At 34.6% G+C, this 25,265-nt stretch overlaps 1 protein-coding gene across 5 annotated transcripts in view; it reads left to right on the top strand.

Moving 5' to 3' along the window:
• Positions 1-22,392: 22,392 nt before the first annotated feature.
• LOC131149857 (pentatricopeptide repeat-containing protein At2g27800, mitochondrial) overlaps positions 22,393-25,265 on the top strand; it is a 32,322-nt gene continuing 29,449 nt past the window's right edge. For 2 of the 5 annotated variants that reach the window (XR_009135310.1, XM_058100633.1), the window contains exon 1: positions 22,393-24,225. Coding sequence is in view for 3 of the 5 variants with exons in the window: in XM_058100633.1 (XP_057956616.1) it covers positions 22,860-24,215 (1,356 nt within the window). In the remaining 2 variants the exon portion in view is untranslated. The remainder of the gene's footprint in view (positions 24,226-25,265) is intronic. The other 3 variants (XM_058100630.1, XM_058100631.1, XR_009135309.1) reach the window with 3 other exon arrangements.

A 25,265-nucleotide genomic window follows, 5' to 3' on the forward strand; every position in this document is an offset into this window, starting at 1 on the left:
ACTTAAAATCTTATTTTGATGACAACAAATCAGAAGAACTTAACATATTTAGTTAATTGATGATATTTCGGGATTCAAATATGTGAATATAAGGTCAAGTGCTCACAAGGATCATTGAAAGTTTATACTCCAAAGAAAGATGATCAAATGAAACTTAAAAAATATTAAGACATGAATTTAAAGAGATCCAAAGATAGCCTTGCAACATCAACATGTGTAAAGTGTGTAAAAATTTAAAGCTGACTCAAGTTCAAGTCAAAAAAGAACACAAAGCAATATACTTATAATAACTCAGGAAAAAAAATTTTAAAAAATTAAAAGAAAATTAATTAATTAAAATTATTAATCAATTAATTAGTTAAGCATTATTAAATTAATTAATTAAATAAACAAATAAAAGGAATAGTGTGGAAAAGAAAAAAAATTGAAATAAAGATATATAAATATATATATAAGATTATTACATAATATAAGTTAAAGTAGATATATATATATATATATATATAATATTAAAATAATATATATTAAATGTAATATGATGGATTGGATTTCAATTTGAAATCCAATTCCATCTTCTTCAGTCACCTCTCTACATCTCTCTCAGCTTCTCTTCTGCGTCCGTTCTCACTTCTCCATCTTCATCTCTCTCTCCTCAATTTCTCGATAGATATTCAGCCGATCAAAAAACGGAAGGTACCATTGGATTCCTAATTCCGCCACTGACATTTTTATTGGAGCGGATTTGTCGTGAGGATGACGACGTAGGTACCACTCCTGAGGAAAGGTATATTTCCTCTAAATCCTAAATTTCTCCTTAAATCTGTCGTTAAATAGACGATTAGGCACCACTACATGGTCCTAGTTGCGATTGTCGTCATTTCAACGTGAGTAAATTTCTAATTGGGGTTTTCTAGACTCCACTCCAAAGCGAGAGTGAGATTTGAAATATTGGGTAAATTAGTTATATTTGAGGGTATAATTATTTATTTGAAATTTATGGACCTAAGAAATATTAAAATAATATTTTATTTATGGTTAATTTAATGGAATTAGGATTTTTGATTAAGGGCTCAGGTGAGCACAGCAGGTATTTTTCGGGGTCCCTCTTGGCGTAGTTCAAAAAACCAAGTAAGGGGGGAAATATATATATTAAACCAGAATTTTTATGAATTTAATAGAAAATAAATTGTGTTATATATACGTGTATATGTTTCGATATGAGTTTAAAATGTCAACCATTTAAATTATATTTTTTCAAGTTTAGGATTGTTTATTAGATATGTATATGCGAAAATGAACTGATGAAAGTGGAAAATATTATCAGGATAATTATGTTAGAAATGAAAGGTATTTTCAATATATAAACGTTAAATGTTGGTTGGTTTATTTTACAGACAATGTATGAATTTTATTACTAAATTGTGTGGTATGAGTAAATGTAGGTTTTGTGCAAATATATGTTAAATGTATTAGATGCAGGCTAAGTAAGTAAAACATTAAGAATGAAATATGATATAAAATATGCTGCATGTGAGTATTAATGCAACCATATAAATATATGACAGTTGAAAAATATTGGGTAAAACAGTTGAAAAATGTTAGGTAAAACAGCTAAAAGATGATGGGTAAAATAGCTGAAAAATGTTGGATAAAACAGCTGAAAGATGCTCGGTAAAACAATTGAAAAATGATGGGTATGTAATAAAATAAAATGAAAATGGAAATGAATGAAACGAAAATAAAGTGTAAAATGTGAACAATGTAAAATGGGAAAGAGTTACTTAAAGTGAAATGAAATGTTAAAGTTATAAACATGAACATAGGTGAATGGTTGAATAATAATAGAAAGAATAATGTATTATGATATTAGAAGTATCTATGCTAGTAGAACATATTACGATTGGGCGGAGCGTACTCTTTGCCTGAGAGCTTGTTGATAAATGCGAGTGCGTTAGTAACTTCAGATGTGGCAGTAGCTGCATAACGTACTAGGGTAGAGAGAACTTACTTGTATAGGTGGGTAGATTTCCCTATCCTTGGGGCCTTCGTGGTAAACCTTTGCTTGAACTGTGTGAGTACGAAATCAATTTAATACTTGAGGGCTTACTGAGTAAGGTGAGTGTCCTGGTATGCTTTAGTTGTGACCTTCGAGTTGTCAAATGTATCAGAACAGAAGGGTACTACTTGTATGGGCGGGTAATCATCCCTATCCTTGGGTAATCTCATGGGTTAAATCTTTTACATGTGATTGATTAGGTTCAGAGAATGATTTCAGAAATTACGCTAACGATTTTCAAATGTTAAATATTATGTTGTTATATAAACTCATGTTAGTCACACGTTATTTTAATATATTGTTTCTTCCTTTACTAAGACGTGTTTCACTCGAATATGAATTTATCTTTTTCAGAATTTCCTCGAGATTGAGCTTAGTGAGTTTGAGGTTTTATAACATTTTTGGAAATAGAAAAAGAAAATGATATATTTTTATGTTAATTTTGAGATGTATAAATTTATGTTTTATGTTCTATATTTTAAGTTTGCTGAGATATGGATGGTTGAGAATACCGGTATTTGGAGATTATGTTTTGGAGACATATATATATATATATATATGTGATTACGGGTAGTGAATAGTTAATTTGGATTATGGATAGGAATAGTAAACTTTGGTATTATATTTATGGAAAATATATTTATGTTTTTCGCTGCGTACATGATATTAGCATGTGGATTATCAGGTAAATGAATAGATTAGTAGCACTCCGGACCCACGTAAGGGGTCGGGGCGTTACAATTCCATGGAAGACTCCAAGCTTAGAGCCTTGTTGTAAGTACTTCATATTAAAAGATCTTATGGAATTATGTTGAAGCTCTTTATGAATTAATTATGGACTTAGAGACCTTATTTAAAACCCCGAAAAAAGTTTTATAAGAAGTCAAAGCAAGAGGGCAAAAAGAACTTCTGAAAACTAAATTGAAAAACCAAAAAAGTGACTGCCCAGATGACTGAAGTGCAATTCCAGAATACTGAAGAATTGCCTGAGAAGACTGAAGTTTAACTTCCGTTTTCTGAAGAATTTCCTCAAAAGATTGAAAAATAAGTTCAGTCTACTGAAGAATTTCCTGTTGGAATACAAAAGAGGAGTACCCTCAGAAGACTGAACCCTTCATCCCAGTCAACTGACCCTGTATCCAGTTAAATTTTTCAGAGTTTTAAAAGTACTTCAGATGACTGAACCCGACACTTCAATCTACTGAACACTGTTAACGGTTAGAAATTTTAAATGTTTTAAAATTCAAACTAAGGTTTTGAAATTTGGAATAGCTTCCCTAGAGAGGGGGTGAATTGGCTTTTAAAAATTTCTTTTAGATCCTTTTTAGAATTCTTAAACTTATTTTATTTCTTTTAACCAATTTATGACTTATTTGTTTAATTTGTTAAGCACTCGAGAACTTAGTTTCTTTATTTAATCTTTAACCATACAAACATCCAATCATTCAACCAAACCAATCAACTATAATTAGAAAGCAAACAAACAAGCCAATACATAGCACTTATGTAATATAAAAACTCAAAATGGTTGTTTGTTGATATTAGCCAAATTTGAACCAAGCCCTGTAGTGAATGAGAATTTATACTTGCTGATGTAAAGCCCTGTATAAATGAATCCAATCACTCTTTCCAAATATTTAGAATTTAAATAAACTTTTGGTAAATTTATCTTTGGGATGTTAACCAAATAACATACTCCCGTATAGTTTCCGTAAGATATGGTGTAACCAACGTACTCCCTTTCGGTTTCCGCAACCCAAATCAAAATTGGACTCTAAGTTTACTTGATTTCCAAATATGGGTAGTATGTATAATTTAGATATTTAAAACATCCACGCAGTTATATATGAACTGAAAATAAAGAATAAGGAAAGAGAGAGTGAGACAGAGATTTTTACGAGGTTCGGCTTCAACACAGCCTACATCCTTGCCTTTGGAAAAATCACCAAATGAGTCACTAAACCTGTTCCATTTACGGGTGGAACAAAACCTGATTACAAGCAATACCCCACACTCAAACACTCCTTCACTAGGCTAGAGTCCGCCTCTCCAAACGATGTCCCCTCGTTTGGTCACTCCTTTAGGCTAGAGCCCGCCTCTCTAAGCAATATCCCCTTACTTAGCCAACGATCCAAACAATCCTTAGAACTTCGAAGAACTATAAGAAAACAAGATATAATCTGCGTACAAGTATACTCTCTCAAAGAGCAAGTTAGTATAATTTCAGCACTATATACTTCAATGTAAAATATCAATATGAAATAGAATGAAGCTCAAGTGTAGAATTCACCAATATCCTTCTTAGATGAGGATTAGCAGTAGTAATTCAGAGAATGAAGTATTAGCACTTCAGAATATCTCAGCAAAAGAAATTTGCAATGAGTGAGCAAAAGAATTTTGGGAGAACAAGAGTGCTTTCAGCTTCTCAAAACAAAATTTTCAATTCTTGGATGTATTTTGATTTGCAAAACCATGTATTTATAGGCTTTCAAACTTGTTTCCATGTTGCAAAAGTTTCCTTTAAGAGTTTCCCAAAATTTTAGAAAGTTTGGAGCTCAAACGGCTATTTTTTAAAATATTAGATTTTAAAAAAAATTTCCCATTAAACAGTGTTCATATGTCTGAAGGTTTGAGTTTAGTCATCTGAAGTTCCTGAAACCCCTTTAAAAATGTACTGGACATAGGGTCAGATGTCTAAAGTGAGGGTTCAGACGTCTGAGGTGTTGGGTTCAGATGTTTGAAGTGCCAGGTTCAAACGTGTAACGATCTGAATAAAATGGTTGTTAAAGAGTAAAAGAAAAAGGGATATGGGAACAGAAAACAGAAGGAGGCCGTCGTTGGAAGGACTAATGGAAAAGGGGGGGGGGGAAACAGCAAGACTTCGTCGACGAATACAGGGGATTCGTCGATGAAGGCTTAAGAGAATTCGTCGACGAACACAGGGGCTCATCGATGAGAAAATACCGAGAGGGGTTCTGAGGCAGCCTAAATTTCGTCGACGAATACAGGGCTTCGTCGACGAAATTTGTGAAAGACTCGTTGACGAAGAACGAACTCGTAGACGAAATCCTCTGTTTTATATATATACAAAAATCCGGATAATTTGACTTCTTAAAGAAGCCAACGCTCCCTCTCTCTCCCCCCCTCGGCTCACTCTCTCTCTCTTTTTTTTTCGTTTTTGGGCTATTTTTACGCCAGATCAACGATCCGAAGTCACCACGACGCTCCTGGCGGAGTTCTCTCCAAATCTGCTAGAGCGGATTGTGGGAGAAAGCTAGTTGGAAATCATCCCAAAATTGAGGTAAGGCTTTTTAAGCCATATTCGGTCTTGCGCTAGTTAGAAAAAATGTTGTGCACATGAAAATACTGAAGTTTAATACTGGGGGTTTTCAATTTTAGAGTATTGGTCAGGGAACCCCTCAGGTGTTAAACTTGAATGCTTTTGGGTGAAAACTTTCTACTCAATATGCGGGTTTTTGACAGTTGAGGAAAATATTGTATGCTTAGAAATACCGAACTTTAATTCTGTCATTTTCAAGGTGTTGAGTTAGGAACCCTGCGGGTGCAGAGCAGTTTTATTAGGGGGCTTTCCAGGAATCAGGTTGATTACGCGCCGAAATTGTGTAATTGGACGTTTAACCCGAGCTTTACGGTTTATATTTTTAATTAAATGTCCAAAATTGTCCAATATTTTAATAAAATGCCAAAATCATCATTCTTGAACTTTATTGCACTATTTAGGAGAATTTGGTAATTTTTTGTCGCAGGAAAATACCTGAGAATCAAAACCGACACCTGTGTGTATTTCATACATAACTTTTCCGTCTGAGCTCCGATCGAGACAATTTAAATTTATGGAGAAAGAGGAAAGGATCATCTACAACTTTTGTGTTTTGAGCTTTGTGAGATACGGGCTTCAGAAGAGCAGAATTTGTGACGAACAAAGAACAAATAAAATGAGAAAAAATATAATAATTAGGTTATTGATGTGACCCGGCCATGCATGGCCGGGTCGGGTTGTTCCACGCCCGATCCTAGGGCACCCAAATTCTCCCTTTTTATTCTCTCCTTTTTTTCTTTCTCTGGCCTGTTGGGCGGTGCCCTGCGCACCAAGCCTTCCTCTGTTCTTCTTCTTTTCCTTCTTCTTCTTCTCCTCCTCTTCTCTTCTTCTTCTTTGGTTTTGTTTTTTTTCCCGTCCATTGCAGTTTCTCTTCTTTTTTTTTTCCTCTTTCTCTATTTCCTTGCCTCCTGCCTTCTTTCCCTCTCCCGAACTCCCTCTCTCCCTCTCAATTTATTTTCTCCACTCTAACCACCTTAGCTGCTACCGGCCATCACAGCAAGCTAGCAGCAGCTTCACCGAGCAACACCAGCCAACAGCAGTCCCTGCTGCCTGTAGCTCCATCTCCACCCCAAACCAGCAGCAACCGAGCAGAGGGCAGCAGCAACTGAGCAGGAACAGCAGCACCCGAGCACACCAGTCGCTGCAACCAGCTTCTCCAGCACAGGCAGCCCCCACAAGCACCAGTGCTACCAACCCAAAACAGAGCAGCACTCTCTCCTCTTTCTTCTTTTCTTTTCTTCCGTTTAATTTCAATTGCAACTTAATGTTTTGTTTTTTTTTTATTTGTTTAGTTATTTATTAAATTCTTGAAGAGTTTATTTGAATATTGTTCAAGTGGTTTTAATTTCTTTTGAAGTTTAATTCTCTTTTTGTTTACTTATTTTGTTTTTAATTCAAGTTATTATTATATTTAAATTAGTGGCTTTTTATCGTTCTTTCAATTTAAATTCCGTTTTACTTCTTGAAAAGTAGTAATAAAGAAAAAGAAAAAAAATTATAAAATATAAAAAAAGGAAAAGAAAAAAAATGTTCTTGTTTTGAAGTTTTTTCCAAAAATCTAGTTTTTTTTGAAGATTGATTTAGTTAGTTTCCTTTTTGTTAAAGTTCATATTTTTACTTTTTGGTTCGAGTTCTTGCTTTGTGTTAAAATCTTGGTTTTTAGTGTGTGCGTTTGAATCTGATTGAGTTTCCATTCTAGCATGTTTTAATTCCTTATTTTAGTTTCCATTTTTAATTAGTGCGTGTCACAATGTTTCTTTAAGTAAACTAGGATTTCTATTCTTGTTTCTTTTATTTAGTACATGTTAGTTTTAGGGTTTTTAAATTACGTGTCATCTAATTCGTCAAAAGTAAAATTGAATCATCTTGAAAAATCCAAATCTGAACCGAGTTCAATACAATTTTGTTTTCGATTGGACGAATGTAAAATCTGAGATTTAAACGCATTCCCTGAGGAGACAATCTAGCCCTTGGGCTTAATATTACACGACGTAACTCTTATACTTGGGATAACTTTCGAGCTGCTCATTTTTTGAATGAGTCACAGGTAAGGGGATAAACTAAGCTAGTATTGTTTTGGAAAATGTTTATATATATATATATATATATATATAGTTATCATTTGATTTATGGAAAATGTATATGATTATATATATATATATATGTCTTATATTTGCAAAATACTGTGAAAATGATCGTATGTTGAATATGTGGAAAATCTACTGTGTGGCATGAGTAAAAATGTTGTGAAATGCTATTTTCTGGGAATGTGGATAAGATGGATTTTTATGATGAAAAACCGGCGTACGGGCCGAGATGTTTTCATATATATATATATATATATATATGGATGTGATTTGTTGGCGTATGGGCCGTGTTATGTGATTTGCCGACGTACGGGCCGTGCTATGTGACTATGATTGCCAGTGTACGGGCCGTACTATGAGATGTGATTTGCCGGCGTACGGGTCGTGTTATGTGATTAATGTTTGCCAGCGTACTGACTGTGCTATGTGTAGCTGGCATATGAGCCGAGCTATGATAAAATGTGTAATATCGCGTACAAGCCGATGATTTTCATGATACATGTATATATGTGAAATGATATGATTGATATGAAAATAAATGATATGAGATATTTATATATCACAGTTTCAGTATATGTATATGATATCAGAACCTGGTTGGCTTGGTTTAGACTAGCACTTGCACGGTATTGTTGCTATGTGTCTATAGTCCTCGTGAACATGATATCTGTGTTAACGCGGCTGTACGGAGTGGTGTGAGATTGGATGGTTGATGTGGTTATTTTAAAAAGTGTGCTGTTATCGCCCCTAGTGTACGGACCAGTCTGGATAGACCCATCGGACCTACAGACTAGACTATTGACTTGGCAGTGGTCGGCCAACCATTGTTAGGTCCCGCCTTCGGGCCACACAACCCAATCATGTGGGGGTAATACATGACAATAGTCAGCTAACCTACCAAGAATGGTTTTATGTTATTATTATTATGATATGAAATGAGATATGTTATGAAAATGCTGTATGTTCTATCATGTTGATTTATATATATATATATATATATATATATATGTTTTCCCAGATTGATGAAACAGTACTAAATGTGTTATATATGATATATGTTGAACACGAATTACTTATGTTGCCACACACTAGTATTAGTTTATTTCCCTTACAGAGAAGTGTCTTACCTCTAAATTTCATTAACTTTTCAGGAGCCCCGGATAGGAAAGCGGGAAAAGCCCCGCAGAATTAGTGTTATTTATCTGCCCTTTGCGAAAGGTAAGTTTTTGGTAGGGACAGTTAGCTTTTTGGGGAATTGTCCCTAGATTCCATTTTTGGGATGTATATATACTGAGAGTTAGTGTTTATAGTACTCTGGTATGTATTGGGCACATTATGATGAGATGTATATAATTTTATACTTTCTACTGCGTAAGCTTCTGCTGTATATTTTGTTATATCCCTGGTACCCATGGGTCCAGGTGGATGGTGACCTGCTGAGCTGGATTGTAGGATATGTAGTATTGATCTTATGATGTTGATAATATAAAAAAAAAAATGTGAAAAATGAGCAGGTCGTGACAAGATGTCTGAACAGCTACTACCTTCTTCAAATTTGTTCTAGAAAATCTTCAGACGTCTAAAGTGGTTCTGTGTGTTGTTTAGACAGCTGAAGTCCCTTCCATGAACAGTTTTCAGATGTTTGATAGCAGTGACCCCGCTTCAGTGTTTTGTACATAACTTTTTTTATATAACTCCAAATTAGGTTTTCTTGATGTCAAAAGAAAGTTAAGAGAAAATACTACAACTTTAATGTTGAAAAAATTTTAAAAAAATGAGATTTTGATAGAGAAAAATTCACCTTAATGAAAATTTATAAAAACTAACAACATTTGGAAAAACTATTTTTGGTGCTTTTCATTCCAAAAATGATTCTAACCTTTTCAAAATAATTTTTGACCTTTTAAAATATTTTCCAAGTATGTCCAAGTATTTTAAAAGGTATTTAGGTTCAAGAAGTTAACCTAAGAGTTTCAAAATATTTCAAACGATATTTTAATAAATGATATTTTACATGAAATATTTTAAAATATATCATGCTTTGTCCTTTGATTGAGTCCATCTTTTCTTCAAACTTCCATATTCTTTGAGCTTTCTCACTTTGCCTTTCTTTGGCTCTTTTGACTTTAATATTCCTTAGCTTTCAACAACTCATTTATGTCTTCATATTCCTCAAGGTTTAATATATCATCTTGAGATCCATGCTTTGACTCATTTAAGCTTCATTTGATCATTGTGAGCACTTTCACCTTAGTTTCTCATATGTGAGCCCTAAAATAACATTCCTCACACAAATATGTTAAATTCCATTTGTTTGTTAGCATCAAAATAAGATAACAAAATTTTAAGTCTTGTAAGGCCAACAGGTTTCTTGTGCCCCAAATTTTATGAAAACTTGGGAAATACTCCCAAGTAATATTGAGCAACACGAAAAATACTTTTAAGAGCCTATAAATACATGTTTTTAGCAAATCAAACACAAAAAGAAATTCAAAATCTGTTTCAAAGCTGAAAGCACACTTGCTATCTCAAAGCTCTCTCTTGCTCTTACTCTTGCAATACTAATTTGCTGAGAATTCTGAAGTGCTGAATCAATCTTCTCTGATCTCTATACTTCTGAGTTGCTATTTCTCATCTAGAGAAGATCTCGGTGATAAAGTATCTTAAGCTTTAATCTATTTCAATTTGATATTTGAATATTGAAGTATATAGTGTTTTTAATTGTACTAATCTGCTATTGTGAGAGTGTTATTGTACACATGAATTATTTCTTGTATTCTTGTAGTGATTGACGATTCAAGGATTGTCTGAATTGTTGGACTAAGCGTGGGGTATCGTTTGGAGAGGCGTTGCTCTAGCCTATTGAAGGAGCGACCAAGCGTGGGGTATTGCTTGGAGATGGGGCTCTACCCTTAAGGAGGGATTTGTAAATAGTTTGCTTCGCTCGGAAAGGAGTGCTATAATGGAATCTTTAGGTGGTATTGGTCTAAGGCGAGGACGTAGGTTGGGAATAAGCTGAACCTCGTAAAAATCTCGGTGTCATTCTGTAATAACACCAAAAAGAAGGGATAAAGAAGATTAGTGGAGTGACTTCCAAAAAAAATAAATAATAATTAATTAATTAATTAATTAATTAATCGAATAAAAAAAGAAAAAAAGGAAAAAAATAATTAAAATTTATTTATTTTTTTATTAATAAAATATATTATTATTAATATTAATTAAATATATTATTATTAATATTAATTAAATATATTATTATTATTATTATTATTAATCTTATATATTATCACCTGAAGCTTCTTTAAGAAGCTTCAGGATTTGTTGAAGATTGTAGAGGCCTTCTCTGCGCAACAGACCCCCCCCACTGAAAACTCTCTCTCTTTCCTCTCGTTCTCTCTCCCTCTCTCCTCAGTTACGTGGCAGATTCTCACCCGATCAAGAATCAGAAGATATCGCTAGACTTTATTCTCCGCTGCCGTCATTTCTACTAGAGCGGATTGTGGTAGGAGCGGCGTAAACGTATCTCTTGGAGTAAGTCAATTTCCTTTTTTTCTTTAATTTCTTGTAAATTATAAGCTCAATCGACGAACGGACACCACCACGAGAATCTATGGATGATTCTCTACAAGTCTAGTGGGATGGAATTCTCGTGGAGTCGTCGTGGGCAAAACCCCAAATTTGGGGTATGGGGGTTATTAAGGGGCTTATTTTCAATTAATTAGGATTAATTTAAAAATGCTAAAATGTTGAGCATCTGGAGTTGAAATAGGATTTCTAAAATTTAGGATCCGGATGAGCGCCGCAGGTGTAATTTTGGGACTCGCAGACAAGATTCTGAAAATTAAGTGGGGGTGTTAAATAATAGTTTAAATGAAAATTTGAGGTATATGGAGCTTATGGAAGGTTAGTTGAAATTGTTTTGGGAGAAATAAGTTAATCTGGAAAAAATGCAAATTACAAGAGTTGAATTTCGGGCGCCAAGGGTGTAGGATTTGGGTCCTAACGAGTCTCTCAGTAAGCCAGGTAAGAGGAATAAATTAGAGCAGTATTTTTAGAATTACTGTTTAAATTAATATGTAAAAATGTGCTTATGGTATTTTTTCTGGAAATTATTACGATATAAATATCAGATAAATTGTGTGGGATTTAAGTGATTTTAAATTGTGATATTTTGGAGTGTAAAAATAATATGTTATGAATATTATATGAAAATTGTGTGGCACATGACATGTGTTGAAAAATGTGAAATATAACGATGGGTATTTTCTAAGAAAATATTGAAATGAAAATGATTGATATGATTAGTGGAAAATAAAGAAATGTGGCATTTATTTGTGAGTAAAAATTATTTTCATGAGAAATGAGTTTGTACAAATTATTGATATGAGTATTTTGGGAAAATGTAAAAAATACGTGAGATATGATATATGTTATTACGAGATGATGAAACGTGCACAGAAAATGATGAGAATATTTATATTGAACTGAATTGTGATATACTTGAATATGATTGATGAAATGTCAATACCGCATAATGATTGCGGGTATATGGTAGTGAACCCTAATGGATGGTTATGATATTGAGCACAGTACCGTTGCTAGTGGTGTTAGTGCAACCACACGGACTTTTGGAGCATGTGGCGTGACAGTCGACTGAGCCATTTTGTAGGGTTGTTGGACTCCTTGAGTCCGGATCAGGGTTATAGGTCGGTCAGTCGTACTATAGACGTGATATGTGATATGATACTTTGATCTAACCGGATTGCCAACCGCGATTTGATCCAGCCTTCGGGTCGCACAACCTTGACCATGGGGGGAAGCATGATGTGGATAGAAAAATCCTCAAGGTGGCCATGAGTTACAGACACGATGTTGGTATTTGATACTGAGGATACTCATGAGTCGGAAAGTAAAATGGAAACGAAAAGTGAAAAAATGATAAAATTGGTTAAAATGAGAAATGAAAGAAAGAATAGAAATTAAGAAATAAAAAAATGATAAAATTGAGAAATGGAACCGTGTGAGTTAATAATATAAATAATTGAGGCGAAGTAATATAAATAATTGAGGCGAAGTGAAACTCTCCGCCTAAGGGCTTACTGAGTAAGTTAGTGCCCTGATAGGTATCAGATGTAGTCATATCTGGCTGCATAACATGTTAGGGCAGAAAGAAGCTACCAGTATGGGCGGGTAACGTTCCCTATTCTCAGGAACTTCACGGTAAATATGTGTTGAAAATTATTGAATTTAAGAAATGATTTTAAAGCTTATAAAAGCTTGTATTGTATATCTATATGATTATGAGAATGTGTATATCAATGTATTTTCTTATATGAAACGATGGTTTGAAAAGTAAAGTGTATTATAGCTGAACTCATATGACCACACACTGTAAATAATTTATTCCTTCTTACTGAGATGTGTCTCACCCTAATTATCTAAATTTTTCAGGGAACAAAGATAGACCAGGTGATAGAGCTCTGTGATCATTAGGAGCTGGGACCCTGACATACAGGGCGAGTTTTTGGATTAGGGGGTGTGTAATTTCCCCTAGAGTTGAGTAGTTTTTGAGTTTGTGATAATGATGTATATGTGTGTATGTAGATGTTCTGGATATTGTATTTTGAATGATATAAATACACTGTCTTCCGCTGTTAGGTTTTATAAATAAAATGACTTTTTACCTAGTACCCAATGCGAGTCGGGTCGTACAAATGATAGTAGGATTGTTGACGTGGCCGATTTGTGAATGTTATGGATGACGTGTGATTATTTATTTATTATTGAGAAAAAAAATTGTACAAAAATCAAGGCGTCACACATTCTCTAGCCTTTCTTTTTATTTTCAGCAAACATATATATTGTACGGTGTATGCACAGTGCAGGCTGCTGAAATTACAAAACGGGATTAAGAATGTAACGACCTGCTTAAATAACTAATTTATTTATTTATTTATTTACACTGTAACAATTAACATACTTTAATACCACAACATTAACCTAAGCAGCGAGAAGTAGAATCATATAAACATATCCATAACCATTATATACAATACTAGAGTTCTGAAATGTTTTCCAATATATACAAATATAACTGTATTCCAAAAATATCATCAACTGGTGAGGGCTATACAAAAACGCTCCTAAAAATGATACTCACTCTCTGATAGGGCACTACAGACGCCCCTCTATTTGCGAGTCTGATCTGTTCGCCTACCTGGATCACCTGAAAAATGTTTCAACACTGAGATGAGCCAATGCTCAGTAAGAAGAAATATGCTATTACTAGTATGTGGCAAATGAACTACTATATATCATGAAAACTGTTTTCATATAAACACGAATAATTGAATATAAAAGTACAGTACTAATAATAAAATACACCATCTCTTTCCATGTTGTTTAACATAGCAGTTTTATAGGTTATAACTCAAAGTACTTTTAGCGTACATAAGTAGAGTCACTGTTTCTGTAAATCCGTACGTATGTAATAGTAACTAAAACTGTTCCCTGTGGCTATCTGTGTGTCATGACTTGCCCTCCTCATGACAGGGTTGTGCAGCCCGTATGCTGGATTTACCCTGACTAACCAATCAGGAATAAATCATTGAACTCCGTCAGTTGACCTGCCCACCTCAACCCATATCTGGATGGGGAGCTTAACCTCTTCAAGGGCCTAGGTGGTCGACCTTACCACGTATTATCTGAATAGGTGGTTGCACTGAATAAAGTAACATAATATCTGTAGCAACGGTACCGTGCTCTGTAGCTGCAAGTCCAATAGGGTCTGATATCATATAATATATTTATATACATATCTATCTAATTTGCCATGATTCTGAAGTATTCGTAATAACCATGATGCTGCATAACTGTACTGTAATTCACATGTCGTAACACTGAAAACTGAATAATCATAACAATGAAACTACATAATTATAATACTGATATTCGTGTAATCATGGTACTGAGATCCGTATAATCATGGTACTGATATTCACATAAACATAATACTGAAATTCGTAAAATCATGAAACTAGCATTCGTAAACATATTTCTGTACCATATTCATATTCACAAGCCACAACATATTTAAATACATAATTTTCATAATTAAATAAGTTGTATAGTATTTTAAGAAATACCTAGCATAGCATATTTCCCTTACCTTAACTTCAAAAAGCCCCTATGAGATACTAGCCTAATACTTGCAGAGCCTCCTACAAAACACCCTGAAACCAATATATGCCAGAACATAATATCAGTATTTTTCCGCCTATATCATTTCCTATAATTGTCATAAAGCCAAAAAGGAACTAAAAGGTCTTACCTTGAATTTGGGAGGAAATCCAACTCTATTTTCCCAACGATCTGCTCCGGTAGATTTGTAGAGAACTCCGCCAGGAGCGTCGTGGTGGCTTCGGATAGTTGATCCAGCAACTGGTGGGGCTGGAATCGAAGAGAGAAGGGAGAGAGAGACATAGAGAGAGAGAGAGAGGAGAGAGAGAGGCGCGGTGAAAATGATAAAATATCCCGGTTTCCCTCTATTTGTACTGCCAGATTCGTTGACGAGACATTTCACTTCGTCGACGAATCCTTCAGTAAATTCATCGACGAAGCCCTGTATTCGTCGACGAAATTCAGAGAAACCCGAACCATCTCTCGGTATTTTCTCATCGACGAAGCCCTGTGTTCGTCGATGAAATCCTTAAGGCCTTCATCAATGAAACCTTGTGTTCGTCGACGAAGCTTGACAATTTTCTGAAATTATGATTATTTAATATTATCTCCAAAATGCAATGTCATCGACGAACGTGGAGCGTTCGTTGACAAAGTCTACGACCTCCTTCTGTTTCTGTATCTATTTTCTCTCCCTCTTGTTATTATTAAAATGTTATTATTCTTCAGGTCACTACAAAGAAGAACTCTTAATATAAGAAAGTACGCTTTGATTAAACTTTTGCGAAAACCCAAAAGGGAGTACGTTGTTTAATCATTTGCAGAAATCTTAGTTAAGCGAGAGCAAGAAAATTTCATTCATATACACAAGGCTACAAACAAATACCTTGAGTTCTTGCAAAAGCTAAAAATTACTAAAGAGTTGCATGTCATATCTTGATTTGGTATTTTGTGATTAAATGGTTTAGTTGTTGATTGGTTATTTGATTGATTGAATATTGGTTTATGGATTGATTATTTAGTTAAGTTTTTGTTGTGTAATTTTTAAATTAACAAGAGGTTAAGAATTCATAAAAAGAACTAAAAGAAAATTTTAATAACTCAATTCACCCCCTTCTTGGGACTTCACCTTAACTTTCACAGCGAATTAGGGTTTTTTGTGTGGGGGGCACGATTTATGATGTATATAAAGGATCCAATAAACAAGTCACCCAATGAGGTGACCCAACCCGAACCCGGTTGAACCCATTTATAAATGGGTCAATCCGAGACCAGCCCATTTATTAAATGAGTTAACTTCCTTAAACCCGAACCCGTTTTAAACAGGCGTGTCACGAGTGACCCGAAGGGTTATGACCCATTTTTCCAACCTTAGTTTTCAAGCCCACAACATTTTTCAACCAAAAAAAAAAATTAAATTTCAAAACCACAAACCATTTCCAAAATACAAACCCAAAAATTTCAAATCACATTTTTAAAGTGTACACTTGGTTTTTCATCTTTCCCTTCATGGGCAGCCCTTCAATGACCCTTGTTGTCGGTGGGATTGAAAGAGCTATCAAGTCTAGACCTCAGGTGGATGGGTCGGATTCTGTACTAGATGGAAAATTAGTTGAGAAGGAAAACAACGTCTTTGGTGGAAGATGCACTTTTTGCGCAGGCACTTCAAAGGCATGTACCTCAATCCAAATTTCGATTACCACTGAGGAAACCTGAGATAATCAATGGAGAATTAGGCTTCACTTTTTCGAATATTGAGATGGACAAAGTGGTAGAGGAACTGAAGTTTGCTCTTGTTCTTAAATTCTTAGCGAAGAGACCGTCAATAAATGTGATGCGGCTCCAGATTCTTAAGACGTGGGGTTTCTGTGAGGTTCCGATGATTAGTTTTATGGATGAATATCAAGTGTTGTTGCACCTGGCGAATGAAAAAGATTATTTACACGCATGGGCGAGGGAGGGACAGGTTGTGGCTGGTTGTCAGTTCTGTTTGTTCAATTGGACGGTTGATTTTGATGTCAAGAAAGAATTATCCATGGCTCCTCAATGGATTTTTGTAGCAGGTCTGTCGTTGTTCTTGTATTGGTTGGATTGTCTTCAGATTTTGGCAACAAGGCTTAGAAAGTTTCTTGGAATAGATAATGCCACACTATATAGAACTCGGGCTACGGGGGTGAGAATTTGTGTGGAAGTTGATTTGCAAGAGGAGCCAGTTAGTGGCTTCCCATTGGTGGTAGGTCAAAAACATCAAGTTTGGCAGAAATTGGTGTATGAGAAGTAGGGTTATTATTGCAAAAAAGTGTTTCTGTCAGGGCTATACAGAGATTGCTTGTAGGTTGGGTGATCGTATCAAGGCAAAAACAGTTAATAAGAATGAGATGATGATTGAAGAGAAAAAAGAGGAGGTCAAAGCTTGGAAGGAGGTGCGAAGAAAGGACAAGAGTTTAAAAGAAGGTGCAATTTAAAATGTGGAAATGGATCCTATTATTGTGTCAGAAAATAAGGAGATTGGAAATGAGGTAAAGTTAGTTGTGGACAAAAGAAAACAGGTTTTAGAGGAGGGTAGTCCTCACTTGGTCCTCATTGATGAGGGATTGCATGCGAGTGGGTCAAGTAATAATTCTCAGGTAATTGGGAAGAGCGAGATGGTACAATTTCAAGGGCAAAGAGAGTGTAACACATTGGTGATGGATGAAGGTAGTAAGGGAGGAAAAGAAATTCCAGTGGTGGTTGAAGATTGTGTTGTGCATCAGTCGGGTGGAAAAATGCAGGGTGAAGAGATACTTGGAAAGAATATGGTGATAGAAGAAGGGGAGATTGTTGAACCTGCTTTTGACGTAAGAGATACGAGGTGGGACCTAGAACAGTTCCAGCTTGCTCATAAGAATGAGAGTAAAATACATGGTCTGGCTTCTAACAAAGGCTATGATTTAGAAGGTAATTTTTCTAAACCCAAAATTCCTTTGTTAAAAGCTTCCAGTAATAAAGCAAGGCAGTCCCAACGGGTTATTACCCGTCATGTAAAACTTATTTTATGAGATAAAAAATGATGGTGTGGAATATGCGAGGTACAGGCACATCAAAGAAACGCTTGAGGAATTTGGTTAGGAAATATTTGATTTCGGTGTTGGTCATTTCGGAACCGTTCATACAGAAGGACTTTATGGTTCGTTTCACTCAATTTTTAGATTTCCCTAACTATTATTCGAATGAAACAATGGGAGGTAAAGTGTGGGTAATATGGAATGAACATGATGATTTTGAAATAGTGAGTATGTTGAATCAAATGATAACAAGTTGGCTAGTCTTAAATGGGACAAAAGTGCTTGTCACCTTTTTTTTTTATGCGAAATGCTCCTTTTATGAGTGTAAGGGTCTTTGGAAAGATTTTAGAAGCTCTTCAAGTAGGGTGTAATCCTTGGTTTATTGTGGGGGATTTTAACATTATTCGGGACGATGGGGAATGAATTGGGGGGCAGCCTAGACCTTTGGTTGCTATGGAGGAGTTTAATAATTGTTTAAACAATTGTGGTGTTGTTGATTTAAAATTTCATGGTGGGCACATTTCTTGGTTTAATGAGCATGTTGGTCCGACTAGGAGATGGGCGAAGCTTGAGCAAGCTCTTGTGAATGTGTTGTTCATTAATCTTTTTCAAACTGCTAGGCTGGAATACTTGGCAAGGAAGACGTCGGACCACAAACCTATGGTGATACACTTCTCAAATCACTCAACAAGATATGAGCCACCTCCTTTCAGGTATCAAAATATGTACAGTTCCCATGAAATTTTTTTGCCTTTTATTCGTCAGATCTAGATGGAACCAGTTCAGGTGTTGGGTATGTGTAAGTTGGTTGCTAAGCTCAAAAAGGCTAAAGTTGCTTTAAAAAGGTGGAATGTAAAGCTCTTTGACCAGATGGACCTTAATATCAAGGATTTAGAGAATCGAATGATAGACCTGGAGGAGCAGTTACAAAGGGGATATAGTTAGGAGGTAGAGATAGACTATCTAGTTACAAAATGTGAACTAGATTATTTGGAAAAAGGAGAGGAAACCTGTGTTGCTCAACTTGCAAAGAAGCATTGGTTGGTGGAGGGTGATCAAAATTTTAAGTTTTTTCATGCAGTTATTAATCAAAAAATGAATTCTTTGATTATTAATTCTATGGTCTTAGATGATGGTACAATTTTTGCGTCCCTCGAGGAGATCCATGAAGGTGCGGTTAAGCATTTTCAAAATTGTCTCTCGGAATAGTCTAATAGAGTATTACCTAATTTGAGCCAGCTTATCTCTAGGGAGATATCTGAGGAAGAAAATGAGTACTTAGGCAAAGATCCTTACAAAATGGAGCTAAAAATAGCTCTAAATTCTATCCTAAAAGATAGTAATCGATGGTTTTGGATAAGGATTTTATAAATCTTGTTGGGATTTTGTTAAAGAGGATTTGCTGGATGCTTCCAAGGAATTTTTCAGTGGAGCGCCTCTACCCAGATTTTTCACGTCTTCGTACTTTGTTCTTATCCCTAAGGTGAAGGATCCAAGAAGCTTTGAAAAGTTGGGATATCAGAATATTTGTATTGAAAGTGACTCGGAATTGGTGGTGGGATGGATCACATTTGGAATTTTCTCTTACTGGTACTTATGAGACTTTTGGGAATTGTTAGAGAAGGAGCTACAAGACCTTCAATTCTTTATAAAACACAAATTTAGAGAAGGTAATTATGTGGCAAATTACTTAGCTCGTCAAAGCTAGGGAGGCAACATGAGGAGATATTTTGTAAGTGATGTGTTGCCAAGTAAAATGAGAGGTCTAATTCATATGGATAAGATGATTATTCCAAAACTTTCATTTTTAATTGGCATCATTTGGCTCTCCTATGTTTTCCTCTGGTTTTTGTTTTGCAGGTATTAGTCATAAGTTTGTAGGTATTTTGTTTTTCTTTGTGTTTGTTTGTTTTGATTCATATGGTCTTGTTTAGTTTGTTTTAGTTGGATTTTGGTACGTGTATTGTTAGGCTTATTTTGGTCTAGTTGTCTGGGATGGTTTTGCTAGTTTAGTTGTAAATCCCTTGTGGCTTGTTTGTAACCACGACTTTCTTTTGCCATAAGTGAGGGCTATTAGTAAATTTGAGTTTTTTGTTAAATAAAAAATAAAAAAGCCTACAATAAGTAGATCAAATACCTAATAATACTCCCATCAAGCAAAAGCAATACGATTTCAAGTAATCATTCATCTAAGAAATAATTGGCCAATCTCTCTAAAATTGAGATGAATGGTTAAAAAAACTTCATTACTGAACTGCCACATAGAGGTTAGGGCTTCGCCGTGAAATAGATGCACACATTTTTACTAAAATGCCCTTGGATATCTTACCACCCGAAGGAAGATCTGTTTATAATAGCTTGTTCGAATTTAGGACATTTTTAAATGTGAAAGATTTATGGGTAAAATTATGTGTAAATTTTTTTATGTTAAATTTAGACTTTAAATTAATAAATTGGAATTAGATATAATAAAATATAATGGAAGAAGTAAGTCTAATTATAGGTTGTTTAATATTAGAGTTGGTTTGAGTAGTGATTGATCTTTTGATTAGAAAAGTTAATTAGACATGTTTTGAATGCTACTTGAAATATTTTCAAAAGTTTCTTAACTTGTTTCTGTATAAGCAGATTGATGATTACTTTTGAGTTATTTGGATCTATCTCGATTTATTTTGAACTGCTTATGTAACAAAGTAATTTATAAGTCTTTATTGCATTGAAAAGAAATTTTCTTCGAAATCACTCATAATCTATAGGATATTAGTCTTCTTTTAAAATTTTTATCACCACCTTTGTGTGGACTTCTTCTATGTAAGAGTTAATGATTAAATCAATTATATAAACTTTAACCTTCTTATGAACTATATTGTGAAGTAGTGGGATCCATTAGTATGTAACAACATTTTTTTTGTGCATACTATTATGAGAGCATTCCTTGTATGGTGAATAAAATATTTTTCCTATCCTCAAGCATCAATTTTTCATTAATGTATTTAGAAAATTATCTATGAAAATAAAATACACGACCATTATTGTTACGAAAGGAACATCAATCTTGGGGGAGGTGGAAATTATCTTTTGACCATGTTTCACACATCTCACTCTTCCTTTCTTTTATGACAAATATTATATTTGCCAAACACTCAAACGCTCTTAATAAGAAATTCTTCTCTTTCCTTTTATTTAATGAAGGAAATCCTCATTTGTTCTTTTAGAATTTTAGTTATATATTTTATTAAATCAGATGAAGTTGACGAATATCATACGAATTTAATAGCATGGAAATTAGTTCAAAACATTGTCCACAAATATCAATGGATCCATTTTCTTTAGATAGATTTACGAGACCTTACAAACATTGGAGATGTTTTTTAAATTCCTTGGGGAATTATTGGGATTCTAGTTCCTTAATGTCAATTTTAATATGTCTTGGATGAGGGCTTGGACAAAATCCTAATGGAATGACATTGGAGTATACATGGTTATTAATTATATTCAAACATTAGCCTCCAAAGTTTAGACCTTAATAGCCTGATTCTTTTTTGGTTTAGCTTTACTTCCCATAACTCTTAGTGTGTTATTGTGATAAAAAAAAACTCTATGTTGTGATATGTGACTCATATACTGAGTGGATTACATGTAAAGAGAGAAATTATGGTAGAAATCATAATGTTGGTCTGTAGGAGGAAACTGTCAACGATTTTCCTATAACCGTCGACGATTTGGCCCAAGAATAGTGAAATAGTCAACAATTTTGAGTTTGTTTCTGCAACCGTTTGCTCTCGGTATTAAACCATTGACGATTTGTTTGAAATCGTCTACGGTTTGATTCGGTAACCTAGCATAGATTTTCAAATTTTGAATTAAGATGTTAGGTTGGTTGGGTTTTGGAGGGAAAACTTTCGGAAACTTTATATATACGTTGTATATATTGTATCTAAATTTTTTAAAGTCTACAACCAAATTGTTAGATTTATCACTAGTCTCATTGCTCCTCATATGATGTTTTTTTTTTTTAAATAATAATCTTAGTCTCATCATTATTACCTAAAAAAAAAAAGAAAAAAGACAAGATGCTTATCATCCTACATTCATTGCATATTAATTTTTTTTTTTTTAATCATATAAAGGTAATAGATTTCAACTTTAGGCATACTATTTATTAGGATTGATTACAATTCAATTAACAAAACTATATCTCTTGAAACCTATACAAAGTTTTGATTCATAAAAAAATACGAATTGAAACTGAATCATTTTAAATGATCAATCGAAATCTAATTTATCGATTTTTAGACTAATATTTAATGATTAAATGAATTAAAACATTGAATTTAATTAAAAATTTTAAATTATTACATCTTAATAATTTTTCTTCTATAATAATTAACATGCAAAATTTAATATATTCATTATTAAAATTTAACGGTATGTCAAGAACAATATATTAAAATCATATTTTAATTAAAATTATTAAAATTATAAATTTATTGATTAACCAATATTGTTGAATGAGGCGAACCAAAACCAAACAATAATCGAACAAATTAAAATTTTGAACTAAAACTAAACGGAAAAATAATTAAATAAATTTCGGTCGAATTTAATTCGCTTTGAAATTTGTTTAATTTTTTTTTATTTTTAAATTTTCCGATTAAGTAGAGCGTCTACTCAATAGAGCGTCTACTCAATAGACCAGGCCAGACGCCAGAGTAGGCACTAAACCGCTAGGGGCGGGTAAGAAAAATCGCCCTACAACTTTAGTTGATACAATTGTACCAGCTGCAATCAATTGTAGATTTTCCACCGAACGCAGATTCTTCTTCTTCTTCAGCTTCTTCAATCCCTCACTTTTGCCGTCGGATTGTTTTCCACATTGCACCGCTGAAAAGGTGAGAGATCTCAACGTTCAAACCATCTTTCTAACTTCGGATTCGGCGCTCCCATTCATTGCTATAACATTTTGGGTAATTCTGAAATTCTTCTAGTTTTGGTCTTCTGTGCAGTATTTACGTTCATTTGTCTAAAATCGCCACCATTTGATCGCTTTCCGACGGCGATTGGGGTAGTTGTTCACTTTAAAGTTAAATTTATCCTTTAGTTAATTTTTCCCCTTTTAATTGGACCAGCCGTCTTCTTTGCATGGTAGTATGATTGCTTCTGATAGATATCGTTTGAGGTACCTTTACTTTAGCAGGAATTATATCAGTGAGCTCTGTACTAAAAGCCCATCTCAGGATTGCTCTGGTTTTTTCAATACATCGACTAGTTGTACGCTTTCCCTATCGATCCCTAGGAGGACCAATTATTATCATTTTTCTTGTCATTTCAATTTTAGTACTATCGTGGCGAGGTCTGTAAACCTTTTAACTCGGACCCAAATCAACACAAGTGCCAAAATCCATTCAAATGCGTTCAGATGTGCATGCCGTTCCTTCTATTCTTCTCATTCAAATAATGGCCTGGCGAGATCAGTTACAAGTAGGAGACGTAAAAAATCAGAATGTAATAGTAGACCTCCTCTGGACCAGGCCCAATTTCAGAAGGCAGTGTCCCAACTCCCACCTAGATTCAGTACTGAAGAGCTCTGCAGCCTCTTGAATCTCCTGGAAGATCCTATGGTATGTCTAGAGCTATTTAATTGGGCATCACAACAGCCTAGGTTCAGGCATGACGTCTCCACATATCACATCACTATTAAAAAGCTCGGTGCTGCAAAATTGTACCAAGAAATGGACGACGTTGTAAATCAAGTTCTCGCAGTTCGTCATATTGGTTCTGAGGCTCTTTACAATACTATAATCTATTACTTCACTGAAGCTCGGAAGTTTACTAGAGCAGTGAATATATTTAAACACATGAGAAGCTGCAACAATTTGGGTTGCAGGCCTTCAATTAGAACCTACAATCTTCTATTTGCAGCTCTTCTTGGTAGAGGGTGCAATTCATATGTAAATTATATGTATATGGAGACAATTAGATCCCTCTTTAAGCAAATGGTCAATGACGGGATCGAACCTGACATTTTCTCATTGAATTCTATGATAAAAGGGTATGTCCACTCCCTCCATGTAAACGATGCCCTTAGAATTTTTCATCAAATGGGTGTGGTCTATAGTACTCTCCCGAACTCTCATTCCTACAATTATTTAATCCATGGGTTATGTGCCCAAGGCCGAACAAACAATGCTACAGAATTGTGTAATGAAATGAAGACAAAGGGGTTTGTCCCAAGCAGTAAAACTTACAATTCGCTTGTGAATGCCTTGGCTCTTGGTGGAGAAATTAATGAGGCTGTGGATGTTCTGTGGGAGATGATTGCAAAGAGGAGATCAGCTGATTTGATTACATATCGGACAGTCCTTGATGAGCTCTGCCGGCGTGGAAGGGTTGAGGTGGCGATGGGGTTGTTAAAAGAGTTTCAAGAAAAAGATGTTGTAGATGGGCTTACTTACAGGAAGCTTCTACAATGGCTTGAAGATGACTCTGGAAATTTTAATGCCTAAAAGGAGTCAGGTATTGAGCATTGTAGTTCTTTGATTGCAATTAATTTGGTTATCCTCATTTACAGAGCATTGTGCATGATTTTGTTAAATCTTCTTGCTTGAGTTATGATACAACATTACTAATTGATGGTGAAAAGCTTGCTTATTCCACAAAAATTACTAATTTGAATATTGCAGTGGCAACTGCACTGTCTCAGCTTCTTCTAAATTTTCTAGTGATATGTTTAGTGCTAGCTTGGTATCTAATAGGACTGCTACCACTTAAAAAAAAAAAAAAACTTATGTGCCTAATAAACAGAGTGGTGGGTGAGTTTCTTATTATTAAATTTCAAATGATGAGAATTTCTTCAAAAAAACATGATACAGTCTTCCTAGAAAGAAGTCTTCCTAGAAAGAATAAGGGTTACCTTGGCCCCTCCATCAATCCTAACATATTCAGCATAAATTGCAAGCTGGCATATATTATGTGCTTGTAGACCTTTTAACATTTAAAATAAGATTGGTACTTTATCTAGCTTGAAAGCATTTTAATTTCTCCATAAATCATGTTGGGCCCTTTAAGAAAACCAAGATATTCATTATCTTCTTTGTTTATTAATGATTTTGTTCAAAAAATCCATTAGTTTCTCACATATAATGCACATGATCCCAATCCATTAAAATTTTTCAGCTATTTGTTAATGGAGGGACCATTTGTAAATAGGGGATTTGTGTGTCACTTTTTTTGGAGTTAAAGGAGACATTTGTCGTAAGGAGCATATTTCAAGAGGTGTGAGTATATTTTTTTTCCTTTCAAAGCTAATTCAGATTGACTTATTCACCCCCCCCGCGGCAGGGGGTGAGACCAGTTGCATTCAGTTCTCTTTTTCCCCTTTAAAGGTGCAGCGGTGCCATATCACCATTTAGCGTCATCTTGTTTCTGTGCCAGTGTCCGTGATTCCTTGCTTAGAAATAGGCAGCTAGCCATCGTGGAACTGGATATGGCTCTTGAATATTGTTTCCAGCAATGTCTTTTGGTTGAAAAAAGACTTTTGAATCCTTTCAGACAAA

The sequence above is a fragment of the Malania oleifera genome, chromosome 2, assembly GCF_029873635.1.
Source record: "Malania oleifera isolate guangnan ecotype guangnan chromosome 2, ASM2987363v1, whole genome shotgun sequence".
NCBI classification, from domain to species: domain Eukaryota; kingdom Viridiplantae; phylum Streptophyta; class Magnoliopsida; order Santalales; family Ximeniaceae; genus Malania; species Malania oleifera.